Source organism: Acomys russatus, chromosome 22 (genome assembly GCF_903995435.1).
Source record: "Acomys russatus chromosome 22, mAcoRus1.1, whole genome shotgun sequence".
In the NCBI taxonomy this organism is placed as follows: Eukaryota; Metazoa; Chordata; class Mammalia; order Rodentia; family Muridae; genus Acomys; species Acomys russatus.
In genome coordinates this window covers 29,047,712-29,066,137 of record NC_067158.1, presented here as the reverse complement: position 1 = coordinate 29,066,137, position 18,426 = coordinate 29,047,712, and the positions used below count along the sequence as shown (strand labels likewise).

Below are 18,426 nucleotides of genomic sequence, written 5' to 3'. Positions count from 1 at the left end.
TGAATATTTCGACCCGTGAACATGGCACACAGAGCAGGCTCCATGTGCGTCAGTGTTCTCAGACTTCTCTTTCTCTTTGCTTATTTTCTGCAGAGGCTGCACAGACATTTGTGTTACATTTCTGCCCAGTATTACTGTCACTCTGGTGTGACCTTAAATAGTAATGTTTCCTTTTGAAAAATTTGGCCTCCACATTTTGGTGTTAGAAACACGATTGGTTTTTATATAGTGATCTTGTGTGCTGCAGCCTTTGGCTGCTACCATCTATGGAATAGGGATAGTCACATGAGCGCACATGTGTGCATGTGTGATCTCTATTTTCAGATGGCATGACTATGTATATTAGAATTCAAATAAATAAATAGATACGTCTGAGATAGCTGAATGTATAGAAGCCATACATATAATATTTGCCACATGCTTATGACATTAATAATCATCCTGTCTGAAGACAGCAACCACTGTATCTATTTCTGCTCTGTATGCCTTTTTTTCCCCCTTGGTTCACTGCAGTGGCTAACTTCTAGTAGGTTACTGAATAATATTGAAAGTAAACATTTTAAGAGGAAAGCCTCCACTCTCTCATCACTAAGCATTAGAAGAGCTATGGGTTTTCTTTAGATGTAGTCATATTGTTAAGGACGTTCCCCTCTGTTCATGCATAAGTAAGGGAAGAGAAGATGCAGTTACACTTCAGGCCAGAAGATGAAAAACACATGAAACATTCTCAGGAATAGGTACATTTAACCACAGAACAAAAGTAATTTGAAATTATTTAATTCATATGATTATTCTCTAGTGACAAAGATGAATATAGGAAATATTTGAATTCACAATGTGTAAGAATACATGTCTTAGTAGTTAGAGGAGAAAGAAATAATGAAGGGAGCTATGAAATGCTCCCATATTAAGCTTAGAACAGAAATTAATGAAGCAGAAAATGCACAATTAGTAAAGAAAATGAATAGAACTAAAAGTTGCTTCCTTGAAGGAGTCATAAAAACTATAAGCCATAAGCTAGAGACAGTGAGAAATTAGTGAGCGATGCTCAAATTGTCAGACCTGAAATGAGCCAAGAAGCGTTGCTACCTGAAGTAACAGGATCATAAGAACATAATGCGAAGCATTTTATGGCCTCACATTAGATAAATTAAACAAATTAAGTAAGTTGATAGAAATATATAACCTCACCTCTAAAGTTTGTGCAAGGAGGAACAGGAAATCAGAATAGGTTTCAGTAAGGAGATTATTTTTGTTGTTGGTTTTTTGTTTGTTTGTTTGGGTTTTTTGTTTTGTTTTTGTTTTTGTTTGTTTTTGAGACAGGGTTTCCCTGTGTAGCCTTGGCTGTCCTGGACTCGCTGTGTAGACCAGGCTGGCCTTGAACTCATAGCAATCCGCCTGCCTCTGCCTCTGCTGGGATTAAAGGCGTGCGCCACCACCTCCCAGCTGGAAATTCTTTTCTTACTAACAAAGTTGCAGTAATCTAAAAGCAACAACGCAGCCGCATTGTAGCAAGGTCCCAGGCATCTTTCCTGTGTTTAAGCACAGGTCCTAAGGGTTTATTCAAGAACAAGTGGTAATGCTTTAAAACATATACATAGAAGCAATTCTAAATAGACCCATCAAAGTGTGTGTGTGTGTTTGTGTGTGTGTGTGTGTGTGTGTGTGTGTGTGTGTGTGTGTGTAGGTGTGTAGAATAACAACCAGAAGGAAAGAACAAGAAGGTGAGGTCTTGACTGCCTTCTCCTGCCAACCTTTTATTCCATCTGGGACCCAGGCCACAGGATGGCACCACTCACATGCAGGGTAGGTCCTCTCTTTTCAGGTAATCACCCTCGAGAGCATGCCCACAGGTGTACCTCCTTATCTCCCAGGTGATGTTAAAAGCTGTAGAGTTGAGAATAGCCAATAGTCCTCACAAAAGCAGCTAGTAGATACACAGCTGGAGTTCTGTTGAGGTATCTGTGTGTGTTGTGGGGAACAGAAACACCATCAAATAACCAGATATGTAGATGGTTTCAGACTGGGAAAGAATGCCAGAGAGAAAAGTCTAGACAGGCTTAACACTGTAGTCACAGGACAGTGGGGGGAGTGAGGCTCTTTGGAGTAGTTCTATGAGCTAAGATATAGGGATGGGCAGGAAAGATGTGGGGGCAGGGCAGAAAGAGAATTTCAGGCAAAAATCAAGCAAGGATAACAATCCCAAGACTGGGACAGAAAGGAAAAAGAAAAATAAATGGAATAAGCCATCACGCCAGGAACAGGATAAACGAGATTAGGGAGGCTGCAGGCTGTTCTGTGCCGCTTCCTAAGCCTCCAGCGGGAATCTTGGCTTATTCCGGGAAGTTCCTGGGGTGTCTGAATGGCCAATTGCTCTGTTAGGCTAAGCCATGTGAAATTGCCACCTCTACTTCAAAATCAGAGGAACACAGGCAATTTCAAGCTGCTCAACCCTATTTGTAGCTAACAGTACATTTTCCACTCTTGTTTACATTGGGGATTCTATTTACAATGCTTGAACAGAACACATTATTTTTAACAGGAAGATGTCAAGTGAGTCTCAAATTACATTCTAAATCAAAGTAGTGGCATGTCAGAACCAAGCAAAGTTGTCAGTTTGAAACGTCACATTAAATACATATTGCCAAGGAAGTGTTGTGGGGTCTTAGGTAGTGATGATGGAAGGGCTGCCATGTTGCTGCCAAGCCGAAAACATCATCAACTCCAGTGTTTCATCCTGAGAGTGGAATGGTTCAAACACCTTCCATTTGAAATGTAGCCCTCTGGCCTTTTGTGTTTCCACTGTACTATTTTTTAATATTTTTTGAGATTACAATATAATTACATTGTACTTTTAAAACTCAAGACTCTTGGATAGATAAGGAATAGACTGATTTTTTTTCCATTAAAAAAAAAAGATGGAAAATCCATTCTTGATTATTTTCTTTCATTGTTCATCCCTAGGACTTGAAGCCAGGTCCTCCCTCATGTTAGAGGAGCACCCTACCACTGAGCTATAACCCCCAGAACCCTGTTTTAGTTGTTGCCTTTGAGACGGGGTCTCGCTCAGTCTGGCCTTGGCTGACTCACTGTGTAGCCCCAGCCAACCTCCAGTTTGCAATCTGCCTCCCTTGGCCTCTCAGCTTGGATTCAAAGCCTATGCCTCCCAGCTCCTCTTCAGACGGCGTTTTCATAGACAATGAGTGGTTTCCAGAACAGGTCTCAAGTGTTAAACAGAGGCACTGACATCCTGAGTGAGCCAACGGATAGACAGCACAGACCAGAAGGTCACAGTTGTGCGGCCAGGGTGGGTTTGCGGGAGAGGCAAAGATCTTTAAAAAAAAAAAAAAAAAAAAAATGCTGTCATCAAAAGGAGCTCAGAGGAGAGGAGCCCTGAAAAAAAGACGAGGGACTGGGGACGAGTTTGTCAGCCTGTCTGTCCCTCAGAACACCCCCACAGAGGAGTGGGAAAGTTGACCAGGGTCCGCTGTGCTAGTAACTTGAAGAAGCCCTGATATTTACTGTCTTGCCCTTCCCACCTCTGTACTCAGAGCTGTTCCTCTCTAGAGAAAGCAAGATACAGGTTCCTTTTGGAATTTTGTCCAGGAGGAACACAGCTACCCACATCCGGTGCTCACACACTTTTTGTTTTCGTTTTTCCTTTAGACTCGAGTCTCATTCTGTAACCCTGGCTAGCCCAGAAATCAGTATGTAGACCAGATTGGACTAGAACTCACAGAGGTCCAATGAACTTCTGCCTCCTAAGTAGAGTTGCTGGGATTAAGGTGTGCCGACCGTGCCTGGCCTCACTTCCCTTTTAGCGCACATTTTTTCCTCTCTCTTTTTTCTCCCTTTGTTTATCTTAATGCCGGCTGTGTGAAGGCTCTCCTTAAAATTGTAAGTCACCATGACACCAGAACATCTGCATTTGTAGACAGGTAGCACTTGCAGTAGGCAAAGGTCCTCAAAGTTAGCAGCGGGAACTGTGCACCTGCAGTCATCTTGGTCTCTTTGCATGATTTTAGGTGCTCAAGCTTGAAGAGTTGGGTGGTTGTGACACTCCCCCACCCCTATGCTGTCTCCCTGACAGGCAGAAGGCAGAACATGGCTGACCAGCTCCATCTCGCTTCCTGAGAGAGGAGGTGGGAGCCAGCTTCCTGCAAAGAATAATGACAGCCATCATGTCTGAGTGGTTAGAGGACAATGTGGCTTGAGTCAAATTTAAATAGTAAGAATGTTTGTTATTGTGAAGGTTATTAAAAATGTTATTAAAGATGTCTGTGTATCAAGCACAATGCAGGCTTGATAAGCTCCTTCTACTTGTACAATGGGAGCTGACAGGGAGCCTGACATCCCATTATTGGATTTCTGTCACAGACAAGTCTATTTTTAGGTCCTTCTTTGCAGGACTTTGGATAGCCAAGAATCACTGGAGCCGAGGGTAGTGGAAGAGGCCCCCTCTCCACCTGCACCCTTAGAAGTGGTATTAGATATGGGCTGATCCAAGGCAATGCCCAGCTCTTTACCCCTGGCAGTAATACACAATAAGGATTTGGGGCAGGGTGAGCCTTGGAGACCCGAGATTGTCCTGGAACCCAGGCTTTCCTGATTGACATCCTCAGAGCCACTTCCAGGTACTCAATAATGTCTTCCTCAGGGGGAAAATAAAACAATGGAAAGATGTATTGCAGATGGCTTGGAGGGCGATGCTTCAGGCTGATGGAAGTCTATGGCTTCTGGGTTCCCTGCAATGGCCTCCCGTCCTTGTCCCTTCCACACTGTACCCATTACTAACAACACTCCTTCTGTGGCCTGGTCAGCCCTGGGCGAGGGGAGATGTAAGTTTGATCACTCACTGAGTATGGAGGACAGCTAGACTAAGGCTTATCTCCTATCTTTGCCCTGGAAACTCTTCTCTGGGTCTTCCTTGTTCGTGTCATGCCTCTTAAGCTGGCTGGCCTTGTCCACAAGCAACACCAGGTTGGTAGTGGTGAGCATGGCACATGTCCTAGGAAATATGACCTAGTGACCTAGGCCACTTTGCAGCCTCCCTTGGCCTTGGGGTTTGTCTACTGGAAGTGTAATGGTGATAGTGGGTGTTTCCATGGCTAATGGGGGTGAGTGTGGAAGAATGCAGATACAGACTGGGTCTGGCAGATGCAGGGGAGTACCCATGTGCTACCACCATAGACAGACCAACTTTAGAAGCATCATAGAGAGCCCAGCTTTAGACTTTCACCCTAGAGGGCTTTACTCAGCTCTGACAGGAACTTACCAACAGCTTAGGAAATGGTGGTTGCACAACCCCGCCCCCCCCCTTCCAAGAACCAGGCACTAGCCTGGAAAACAGCAGACAAGAGGGTAGACATCTGCAGACAGGTCCCAGAACAGGTGGGGGGATGGTGCTAAGCAAGGCTTCTGCTTTCCCCAGTTGTGCTCACTGGCAGGTCACCTTTGCCTCCTGGGCTGAGTGGGAGGGCTGTGGGGACAGGATAGGATGGTAACTCACACTGGTGCAAATCTATGGCTTTTGTGATAAGAGGAAAGGAGCAAGGTGGGGGATCCTGTAGGCAGTGACAGGATCATCATGCTCCCCATCTCATACAGACCTTCCCCCCGCCCCCTCCGCCCATCCTCTATCTGCACAGCTCCCACTGCTATGGATCACATACCTGGCTGGCATGCCTCACAGTTTACATGCACTTTGGGAGTTTGTAATCTGCTCCCTCTGTAGCGTATATGATAGTCTGGTGCCAGGCCAGATACAAAGAGCCAATGCTGAGTGATGCAGGCCCCTGTGCTCAGAGAGTTCACTAGGCAGTAGGGGCGAAATAGCAGAGAAAACTGATCCTGGAGCACTGGGCATGAACTGGGTGTCCTAGAGGTAGAAAGGTAGAGAGGGTTCAACTCTCAGCTCTGCCACTTCCTGGCTGTAATATTTTAGGATTGCTTAACCTCTTTAAACTTTAAGATGTTCTGAAGTCTTAAAAACAATTTCTTTGGGGCCATAGTTTCAGGGCCTTCAGACCATCATGGTAGGGAAGGCATAGTGGACCCCTGGCATGGTGGACCCCTGGCATGGCAGCCAGACCAGGCAGAGCTAGCCTGGAACTAGAAGGGTGTAACCTTTAAAGGCCACCTCTAGAAACCAATGTTCTCTGTGGCCCAAAGGTTTCATATCCTCCCTTGTTGGGGAACAGGTGTTCAAACACACAAGCCTGTAGAGAGCATTCCACACTCAAATCCCAGCACTGCTTCATGGTGAGCCTCACCCCATAGGCTGGTAAAGAACAAAATGACCTCAGAAAGCATTTGAGAAGGGGGATGCTGCCTTTGCTGCGCTGCACCACACCATCCCGAACTATTGTTATGACAGAGAGCACAAAGCGGTCACACGATGTTGCCTCCAAGGGTCAGGAAAGGCTTCTCCCAGAGCAAACATTAGTCCAAGCCTATGTTTCTCAGCCTCAGCACCATGACATGTTCAGAGACAGGTGGCTCTTCGTGATGGGGAGCTGCCTCTGCTGAATTGTTCCAGTCAAATTCCATAGACATCAGATTAAAAAAAAAAAAAAAAAAAAAAAAGCCTGCTTTGCCTTATGCTAGCTGTTTTGAGTTCACATAGACAAACTGTTTATCACACTAAAATCTCAGTGAGAGCCATTTCCATTTGGTTTCTGTGCTAAAACAAAACAAAACAAAACAGCAGCAGTAGCAGCAGCAGCAGCAGCAGCAGCAGCAGCAGCAGCAGCAAACACATGCCGTTCACTGTCTGCTTCAAGGTAGCCAGAAGAGACTATTTCTGCTTCTAACACAGAAATGGCAGGTGTTTGAGGTGACAGACATGTAGATACCCCGATTCAATCATTGTACATTGTCAAACATCACACTGTATGTAGACTGTGAGTTAATTAGTTAAAAAAAAAAAAAAAAGAACAAACTCATGCTTTTCCTAAACAGTTCGCCTATTCCCCTCTCAACTGTGAGCGTGGACATAATCCACATTTCTCTTTCTGGGGAGGCTTCATGCAGTTTATATCTATTTTAGGCCAAAAGGATCTTTGGGCATGAATTAGGGGTGGTTTTTCTACTTCTATTTTCTTGATCTTTTAAATTTTTTAATTTATTATAATTTATTCAGATTATCCCTTCACTTGTATCTTCCTATTCCCTCCCTCCCTTCCTCTTCCTCCCTCTTCCCCTCCCCTAGACATCTGACAGAGGGGACCTCCTCCCCCACCATATGGTCACAGCCTATCAGGTCTCATCTGGATAGCCTGCTTCTCCTTCCTCTGTGTGCTCACAGGCCTCCCCAGCAAGGGGACGTGATCAAATCAGGGGCACCAGAGCTCCTGTGAGAGGCAGTCCCCACTCTCCCCACAACCATGGAGAATGAGCTGTCCATTGGCTTGATCTGAACAGGAGGCCTAGGTTTGCTGTATGCATTGTCCTCGGTTGGTGCAACAGTTTATTCAGGACACCCTGGGTCCAGTTCCGCCAGCCATGATGGTCTTCATGTGGGGCTCCAGTACTTTCTGGGTCCTTCCATTCCCCAGTTCTTCCATACCACTCTCAGCACTCCATCCGGAGTCCAGCAGCGAGTCTCAAAATTATTTTATGAGTGTTTTGCCTGCATGTATAGCTGTGTACCATGTGCATGCAGTGCCCACAGAAGCCAGCAGAGGGCTCACGATGCTCTGGAACTGGGATTACAGACAGCTGTAAATGGTCATCTGGCACCGGGAATTGAGCCCAGGTCCTCTGGAAGTTCTTGTAACTGTTGAGCCATCTCTCCAACCACTATTTTCTTAAGTTTCTTGTTTGTTCTCTGTCGTGATCTTTGAGTTATTTTTAATTTTATTGTGTTATGAATTCCATAAGTCATTTACTCTTTTTAGGAGCTAAGTGGGAAACAGATACATTTAAAAATAACAATAACAAAATAGGGACTGTGACGATGGCTCAGTTGGTAAAAGCTCTTGTTGTGTAAGAGTTCGACCCCAGAAACAATGTGCAAAAGCCAGGTGTGGTACCACACTCTTGTAACCTCCACTCTGGAGGGTGAAGGGTGGTTATCCCCCAGGACTTGCTGGACAGCCAATCTAGCCCAATCCGTGAGCTTCAAGATCATGTCTCACCAACAAGGTATAGAGCACCTGAGGAGCAACATCCATGGTTGATCTCTAGTTTTCATATGTATGTGCATACATGGGTACATGCACTTGTACACATGTGTACGCACATGTACACACACACACACACACACACACACACACATTGCATTCTTCATACTGGTCTACTTAGCAGCTAGGCCAGGATTAACAATGCTTTCACTCCCTCCAGCTATCTCTGTACTCTGAGGAGAACCTAATTACCCAGACCTCTCAGAATGTCAGTGTCACTGTGCAAGAGCACAGCTCCCTCATCTGGCGACTCCATCATTTCCATGACAATATGCAGCATTGTGATGAGGGCATAATTATCATTCTAGTGCCAGGAGGATCAAGAAGAACAATGACACAGAGCCACAGAAGAGCGCAAAGGTGGAGATTGCTGGAAGGTTGCTCTCTGTTCTCGGCAATAACTCTGTCTCTCCTTGGGAAAGCGGAGGGCTATGGCCTGGAGCGAAGCACAGATCTATTGCGAGAAACAGCCCAGACTTGAATTGTTGCTTAAATGATGTTCTCTTGGCATTTCAGTTGTCTCCTTTAGAAGGAGCCCCCGTCTGCAAGCTTTCCCCTGAAACCTAACATCACTTCTCCAGTGGATTCTGGGAGAATGTTTAATGAGATCCCCTTTGACAGCCCAGCAGTGGCTGGAGAGCACAGGGCCCAGGGCAGTGCCTAGTAGTGTGATGTTCCATGGTCAATCATCTACTAGAATGCAAATTGATTTTCTATGGAAGACATGTTACATGGATCCTCTTTAGGCTTCCAAGACCTTCCACACAGTAGCAGACACACAGGAACACACACTCACTCACACTCACACACACACACACACACACACACACACACACACACACACACACACCAGGTGGCTATTCAGTTCTTCTTGGTATGACGATGTCCCTCAAACTTTCATGCTGGCGGTTTAATTCTGTCATATTGGTGTGCATTCACAATCCAGGCCTTTGGGAAATAATTAACAGGAAAATGAGGACGTGGATACAGCCTCCGTGATCGCATCAGTGGCTTTATAAGAAGAGGGAAAATGACAGCCACCAGCTAGCTCTGTATTGGTACAGGGTGGTCTGTCATGCCTGACGCTGTGAGGTCACCTCCCTGGGTGCTTAAGCATTCTCACACCGTACGTGTTGGCTCTTCTTGCACTTAAAAGTGAGTTCAGTAAGTTTTCTCTTGCTTCAAAGACAAAACAAAATACCACACTAAGACCTAAAGCCTGAAAAAGCACCAAGCTACTTCCCACTCATGTTCTGTGGCCAGCTGGGCCTCTCTGAGCAGTTCTTTTCTGTGTGGTTGGCTGGAGCATTCTCACGCCCAAAGTGGCTCACACATGACTGGCCTTGGTGTTAGCCATCAGGGGGAGCTTGGTAGCAACCGCTGGCTAGTGAATATTGGGTTAAGTAGCACATAGCCAGATCCCAATGGCCTGGAGTAAAAGTTGCCAGTTGCCTTAAATGCCTGGACTTGAGCATCATAGAGCATCACTGCACTCAAGGATTCTGGGAATGAACTCCTTGCTGAAAGCAGCAGCATGTGCAGAGGGCATGGCCATTGCTGGGGGGGCGGGGCTGGGAAGACACATCTTCAGAGTTAGGGACTACAAATCCCGACATCCTGTGTGAATCAGCTTCCCACTGCCATGGCACAATACCTGAGCTGATCAACTTTAAAGGAAGGCAGGCTTGTTTTGGTTCAGAGTTTCAGTCTGTGGTAGCTAGGCTGTTTTAATAATGTAGCGTCCTTCTGTGAGGAAGGTTTTCATTATTAAGGCTCTACTCTCTAAAGTTCCCATTACCTTCCTACTCTGCTACAGGATGGTCACCAAGCCTCCAACACATGGGTCTTTGGGGAATCTTCCAGACACATGCTGTAACAACATGGGCTTAAAACATAAGCTAAACCCAATTACGATAACGTAAGAGCATCCAGCCAGTTAAGAGGCTGTCTGCCTGCCAGCCTGGGGGCTAATGTTGGGACCCAAACTTACTTTAATGCAAGAAATGGAGTGACTCCACAGTGAGGATGCAGTGTGGGGTTGGAAAGATTTCTGCTAGCTCACCTCCCACAGCGTGGTGTCTTGGACAACATCAGCATCTCTCCGGGCCCCAAGTCCGCCTTGCTGTAAAAATGGGAGTGTTGGGCCTGAAGACACTAGAGATGTCTCTACCCCTAACCTGTGTCCCTCTGTGTTCCTAGGTACTCCTTCCAGGATGAGGAAGACATGTTCATGGTGGTGGACCTGCTGCTGGGCGGGGACCTGCGCTACCACTTACAGCAGAATGTGCACTTCACAGAGGGCACTGTGAAGCTGTACATCTGTGAGATGGCCCTGGCTCTGGAGTACTTGCAGAGGTACCACATAATCCACAGGTAACACGGCCAGTAGGTGGCAGGGATGGTGATGGGTGGCAGGTGCAGTGGGAAATGGTAGAAAAGAACTTGCACTGGTGTTTCTTAGAAGCTATAGTACGCTGGGGACAACAAAATGCGGAAGCACTTTGGTATGGTCTTTACACATCCAGCAGACAAGCAGACCCCTACGTTGCCTGAGTAGAGATGGACCCTGGCCACTGCCCATGCATCACCTTGTGTTATTGGCAGAATGCAGGGCTGACAGCTAGTCTTGGCTTCTCTGTGCAAAGGTGTTTGGGCTTACTTCAAATGATGTGACTGAGCCTGGAGGAGAGATTGTGACATCAGGCATTGCCTGGGACACCTTAGAATCTAGCTCAGAGTCCTTAACCGCCCCCCCCCCCCCCCGCTTCCATATCAGCTCCCAGTGGGTGTGTAACAAGAGGGGCCTGTCTGACACCCAGGAAGTCCTTCCACATGGACAGCACATTCCAAACAATCAAATGGAAGAAGCTAGGCCCCTGGAAGCGTCCAATCAGCAGGGGTGTAACATTGCCCTACTTGTGAGTTGGTGCGACAGGTCTGCTCTCGGTGTCCTTTGAAATAAGTGCTGTGTGTTGTAGGGCCTTCCTCTCAGGCAGTCAGTCTGGCCCTGGGCTTCAGGTAAATGGCATCTCTGCCACTGTGGGGCACCTTGATCTTCCCGCCTGTGCCTAGCAGCACCACAGTGAGGAGGTGAGTCTGCTGGCAAAAGCAGCAGTCCTAGGAGGGGCTCAGGAACGTGATGATAAAATTCATGCTGTCTCTGTATGGACCACGGGGAGGAACTGGAGGAAGGGCTGTAACTGCGTCTCTCTGGTCATACTGTGCCCTTGTGATCCTCTTTCAACTTGGAAAGTTTTAGAAAACCTGGAAAGGGGGAGGACTTGGTCTTCTTGGTCATGAGGGCAGATTAAACGCTCCTCCCACCCCACCCCACTGCCACCGGAACCCCCATCACCATACACACACACACACACACACACACACACACACACACACACACACACACACACACACACCCCTCTACATTTTCTTCCTTTGAAAACCTCAAATGATAGGAAGAAATGTTTTGGTTTTTTTTAAATGATAAATTCACAAGGAAGGAGAAAACTGAGTGAGACCATCACATGACACTACGGAGCCAGGAAGATGTGAAAGGATAAACGACATAGAACAGTAGATACAAGAATTAAGCTGTGATCCTCAGTCAAAATTGCTAAGACACTACAGAATCCTCACGATGCTCAGACATCCACAGCAATTTCTATCGAAGTAAGAGAGAGAGGAGAGGGGGGAAAATGCTAAAACAAGAGGCAGTGGCTGGTAACCTCCAGGACATGCTGAGGATCAGGTAGCCTCGGTGTCCCACAGTAGCTCCCATTCTTCACCAGGCAGCAAACAAATGATGTCTCCCAAGAAGGAGAGGGTAGCAGGGAGGGGCTGTGCCACTGCACATGGCCCTATGTGGGTGCCATCCTGATATACACAGGGCAGTGAGATCACCTAGAACATACACCAAATGCTGAGAGAATTCTATCTGTCCAATGGGGAATCTCTGGGTCCCTTCATCCCCTAAACAAGCTACACCCGTGACTTCAGTAGGAATGGAGTGAGCCAGGAGAGACTGTGACCTCAGAGGTTTCTTGGGACACCCCAGAATCTACCTTAGGATCCTTAAGCCCCACCCATTCCTTATCAGTCCCCAGGTGGATCATAGCAAGGAAGGACCATCAGATGCCTGGGGAAATCGTCCAGCACTGCAACCTGAACATCAAATGGAAGGCGAGTGAGATAGCTAGATAGATAAAGGTGCCTGCTGCTGAGCCTAGCAATGAGTTCAAGTTTTTGGACCCACTCGATATAGGGAGAACACCAATTCCCACAGGCTCTCTTCTAACTTGAGCATATGTGCGCGCATGCACGCGCGCGCGCACACACACACACACCGAATAAATATAATGTAAAAGAAAATTAAACAATAATCAAATAGGAAAAGAGTTTGAAATAAACAAGGGTGTCCAAAAACATCAAAATAATTATAATCAATAATCTAGATAAGAAAATGTTTTTCTATGTGTATTTTTTCTTAATTCAGAGATACTTAGTAAAAACTCTGGAATTGAGTTGGTGAGAAAATGAGAGATTTGTTTTATTTAAACTCACCAATAAAAATGTCAGACAATTATTCACTTTAGGGGCAGCCTAGGGGCACCGTCCACACTGCACTGCAGCTCACTGCTTGCTCATGTCTGCATTTGGTGCCTCCTCTGAAAAATGAGCTAAGCAAAACACAGCACTCCTTCTATGAAGACTGGTAGGACTACCCAGTGGGTAGAGTACCTGCTGCCTGGCCTGGCAATGTGAATTCAATTGCCAGAACCCATATATGAAAAGGAAGGAATCAACTCCTAGAATACACTCTCTCTCTCACTCTTCTCTCTCTCTCTCTCTCTCTCTCTCTCTCTCTCTCTCTCTCTCTCACACACACACACACACACACACACACACACGTGTAAATAATTTTTTTTTAATGTAAGATTCTGTAGCACAGACTTTTAATCCCACTCCCAGGGCAGAAATAGGCAAAGTTCTGAGTTCAAAGTCAACCTGATTATAATAGCTAACAAGTTCTTATTCAGCCAGGGCTACAATGTGAGGCCTAGTCCCAAATGCTAACACTAATATTAACGCTAACTAAAACCAATGCTAGCACTAGTTGAAACTGAAACTAACACTACTTCATCAAGAAAGTAGGAACAGTGAGTGTGCCCAAAGGACTGAGAAGGAACCCCTTCAAGTGCTCGTCTTCCGTGGTGAGAAACGCTAAAGGCAGAGCTTGTGTGTTGGCATCATGAGAGTTCACTGCTGCAGTTACAGGCTGAGCCAGAAAAAGGCAAGGGGTGGGGCAGTGGAAGGGACTGTTGCCCTGTCTCTTTGAATGTTTTCATGGAGGAGGTGGGGGTGGATGGAGGCAGAGGTGTCGGAAGAGTTACAGGAGAAGCCGGAGAAGAGGAAGGAGGAATAGCAGACAACCAGAGCGCCACTGAAGGCCGTGCCTCAAGAATCTCACCATGCTAGCTTTCGAACGTGGGTCTGGGGCCTACAGCTGAGCACCCCACTTTTGGTGAAGGCTGCTGGGGTAGGCATACCTCTGTTGACCGGCCAGGCATTTGTTTTGGGTTTCAGAGACAGAATCTCAAGCTGTCCTTGAACCTGTGACCCTCCTGCCTCAGGCTCCAGAGTGCTGGGACTGCAGGCCTGCACCCTCACTTCAAGAGCTCCAACGCAGTGTTTAGGAATTCTCAAAAAATGCTCATTGAGTAAGTAACCTCTTCCCTGAATCTGCTCAGAGTCTCGGGGACATTAGGATATAGATGCTGAAGCTCCAGAGGAGAACAGGGTCACGTAAGACAGAGACCAGAGCTGTCACACTGCAGCCCGACTGAGCTTCCTGAAGACCATCAACTGCTCCTGAGAGGGCAGGGCAGCAGCTGCTACTCTAAGACCCACAGAGGCTCTGCTCACACCTTGGCTGGGGCTCCTCTCTGGTGGCCCTTGGGGACAGAAGATGAACTTTAAGCTCCCAGGAGCAGCCACTCAGTGTTACCCCCAGTACAGGTATTGGAGCACAGTAGGTATTTAAGACCACAGTAGGTATTTAATAAATGCATAGATTTTGAGTCAATGACCTGGGAAGACCTGAGGAGCTGAAATTGTTTGCTTGGGCAGAGGATTTTCTCCCTGGCAGGCTCTTCAGTAAGCCAAATACTAGGGAACCCATGCAATGGGTCAGTCTGCAGGTCACAGCACTTTCTGTGTTCTGGATGATGAATCAGAAATGGATGCACTCATAGATGTGTAGGCTCCTCCTGTGCTGAGGCATCCCTGGATGCTCACAAAACACCACAAGGCTCAGAGCGGCCTCGCTTGGTTCAGGAGTGTTTGATTGAAGCCATCTTGTGATCTCAAAGAACACAGGTGACAAGAGCAAGATTTGAGCCTGAGGACCTAGCACACACCGGAGAAGGGAGGATGCTTTCAGTGAGCTTTACCTAGGTGGTAAAAAGGACAATTGCTGGCATAAAGCAGTCCAGAGAAATATTCTCTGAGAAGCCTGGATGTGTGTTTGCTGGTGGTGGAGCCCTTGCACGCCTCTGAAAAGACAATTGACCATGTAAGAACCAAGCATCTTTTCCATATTCATTAGCTTTGACCAGCAAATTTCACTCGCCAGAGAAATCTTAAGGCTCCAGCCCTGCTTGCTTCTACGATTTCAAGCCTAGGGCTGTTTGTCACAGCACCACTTATAATAACCAATAATTTGGAAATAACCTGAGGGGAACATTGCCTAGTGTCATGCATACTCTTTTAAGAAACTGTGAGATTAAGATGCACCAATGGGTGATGCTTACTCCTTTAATACAATTCTGAGAAGATTATAGCTTATAAATTGCATAACTGTATATAAAAAAAAAAAAAAGCCTGCCTGTTAAGCAGAAAGCACCAAGGAGTCGCTTCCTGGTGTGTCAGGGTTGGAGGGAGATTTTGTGTGGTTTTCCCGCTCTGCTTCTTCGATTTTGAACTTCACTTTAATGAGTTGCCATCTCTCCAATGGAGCAGAGTAAAATGAGCTTTCTTGCTAAAGGAGACTCGCAGTCTTTTAGACAGACAGCATTTGAAGCATGGCTGCATGGGTGTAGCCAGCTGTACACGCTCAGTCCCTCTGTGTCTCTCCATTTTGCTGTCTTTGAAATGGGCTCCTTGGAGGGCAAGATGCAATGTTTAATCCAGACCACGTGCCATGTCCTCCATAGCTTCTCCTGAGCCCCTCAACAACAGCAGTGATAAACATAGAATCCGCCTTCTCAGTGTCTCCCGCTGTCAGGTAACTGCTCCCTCACCCTGGTCGGAATGATGGTCGCTAAGAAAACAATTAAAACCAGCATGAGGCTGTGGTCAGGAGGGAGTGAGGGAGAAAATGAGGAAACATGTATGCAGTATTGGTAGCGATGTACATTATTAGTCCAGCCACTAATATCAGGGTGGCGGCTCCTCAAACACTAGAATTAGGTCTACCATGCGTTCCAGCTATGCCATGCATGGGCGCACCACAGAGTAAGCTCCCATGTTTGCTGTTACACTTTTCACTGTAACCTAGAGGGCCATCAACAGAGGAATGGATGGAGAAAGTATGGTATATACACACAATGGAAATTTACTCGGCTATAGAGAAAAACTGTCATTCATAGGAAAGTGATATACCTAGAAATTATCATGTAGCATAAATCAAGCCAGACTCAAGAAGCCAAGTGTTAAAGGTTCCTCTCAGATTTTTATATTGATGCAAAGCAGCATATGTGTGTGTAGATCATGGAAGAACAAGAAAAAACAAGCATTAAAAAATTGTCCAGAAGAACAGAGAGGGGGAGAAGAGAAAAAAAAGAGGAGTGGGGAATAGGAAGCTTATATTATATTCATAAATATTCTTACAAAAATCCCACCCCTATGTGCTAGGACTACATCCTGTAAGAAACACAAATAATACAACAATTTATCAACATTAAATAAAGCTGGCATGATCTGCTTTTAGCCTTAGTAGCTCATCTCCTCTCCCTCAATTGTACTGAAAGTAAATGGCCAACCATGACAGTTAAGACCTCACTCTAGTTATTCCCAGTTATCTCTAATTTAGAGTCATATACATACACACATTAATACACACACTTTGTGTGTGTGTGTGTGTGTGTGTGTGTGTGTGTGTGTGTGTGTGTGTGTGAAGTCTGTGGACTGTCATTTAGGATGGATATTCCAACTGTATTTCACGGGTAACTTATTTCAAAGTGCAGGGCTGTGGCTTCTTTGTTCCAGGCCAGCATTCTGAAGATTTATGGCTTCGTGAGGACTGAGAAGTGAGATACATGAGAATCCAATTTATCCTGAGGAGGGTTGTCCCTCCCCTGAGTACAAATCACATCTGCAATTGGGTAGAGAGTGTTTGTGTTAGACAATAAATTTTCTAAATAGGGCAGACCTCAACTTCACGAAGACAAAGGACATGGGGTGAAATCCGGGAGCAGAATGTGGGCGCAGAAAACAGATCTCTGCGAAGGCCCAGTGAATTAGAGTCTAATTCACAGAAGATGTTCTGAAGGAAGACAAAGAATGAGGTGGCAGGAAAGCGGGTCAGCGTTTTCTTAAATGTCAGTGTGCAGTGAGAACACAGAGATTTTGAAAGCTTTATTTTTATGATCACCTCATGGCTGAGACCTTCCCCGAGTAGCATCTTCTGCATCTTCAATGAGCCACTCAACACCTCATGATGGGAAAATCCCAAAGCTTGGGAGTTAAGACAGAAACAAATAGACCCTCAATCCCTCAAAAGTGTGCACTTGAGAAAATACAGCTTTTAAGGGATAATTCCACAGTCTATTTTAAATAATAGCTGTATTGAAGTTCTTACCACCACAAGCCAGGACACACACATACATACATACATACACACACACACATACATGCTTGTGGCTGCATGTATTGTGATTTGATGCAGCCTCTAACACCTCCATGCTAAAAGTGGGGAAAGTGCAAGAATGAGATGGATGTGCATCATAAGAGATGAGGGGGGACATTGCACTCTCAGCAGTATAAAATGTGCGCTATTATGTATCTACACCACGTGCCTGGTGGGAAAAAAAACAGGCTTGGAACTGGTGCAGTTGGTAGCAGATCAATAGGGGGTTCACTAGGGGGTTGACAAGCCCATGGACCAAGGCGTGTTTTACTTGTCATGAGGGTTGTTAAAGTCATTTTTCCAGATCAGATGAAGGCTGAGATGAGGAAAATGGAAGCTGGTAAATATTTTCGCATTTAAAGCTTGGTGAGTTCTATGATGGAGCTTGGCATTATCTCCCTCACTCTGGACCTGGAATCCTGTGTAGTCCAGGAAAGGCTGAGGCCTCCATCCACTTGCCTGTCCACACATCTCTGTCCAGCCACACAGCCACTCATCTTACCATCTATTCATCCCATCTCTGCATCTATCCACCCGTGTATCCACCTATGCATCTATTCAATATCTATCTACCAATAAATTTACTACTCTGCCTATCCATCCAACCATCCATCCACTTAGGAAACTATTTAGTGGCTGACCAGAAGCCTATCCCATGCCAGGCTAACAATGCGGATATAAACAATGATTGGACTTCTCCGTGCTTGGTGAATATACTCTTACGGAGGGAGGGAGACAACAAACGCGGATATATCTCAAGTGGTGATACATTGATACATGCTAAGGAAATCATAGTGATGGAAGGCTCATAGATGGGGCTCTGGTTTGCTTACAGAAAGCTGTCAGAGCATTGAGATAGGGACACATGGGCTGAGAGCTGGAGGGGCAGGAGCTGAGGTACACTGTCACTCTTGGGACAATATTTCTGGGCAGCTCTATGGAGGTCCCACAATGGAAGTTTGCCCGGTATGTCTCAGTGACATAAAAACCACCAGAATGAATGGAGCAATGGATACAACCAATGAATGGGCTGAGCCAGCTGGCATGGGGGGAGCTAGATGGTGATAGGATTTATCTGCTTAGCCTCTACCCTGAGGAGTAGAAATCTGTTGCTGGGTTTCCACAGAGGGGTGGTGTGATTAGATCTATGTTTTCAATATGGTTTCATGCTGGCTGCCTCTCATAGGCTTATTCAGACTGCTGTGTGGAAGACAGACTATAAACAGGAGGAAAGGGACAACCCCCAACACATGCGTGCACGTACACACACACACACACACACACACACAGGCACCTAGGTGAAGAGAAGGCAACGTGTCCTGCTAGAGATCAGAGAAA

The 18,426-nt window shown here is 46.1% G+C and overlaps 1 protein-coding gene across 1 annotated transcript in view; it reads left to right on the top strand.

Moving 5' to 3' along the window:
- Positions 1–18,426, top strand: part of Stk32b (serine/threonine kinase 32B) — a 242,359-nt gene that overhangs the window by 150,208 nt on the left and 73,725 nt on the right. Inside the window, exon 4 of the mRNA XM_051165037.1 lies at positions 10,383–10,556. Within this exon, the coding sequence (XP_051020994.1) occupies positions 10,383–10,556 (174 nt within the window). The remainder of the gene's footprint in view (positions 1–10,382; positions 10,557–18,426) is intronic.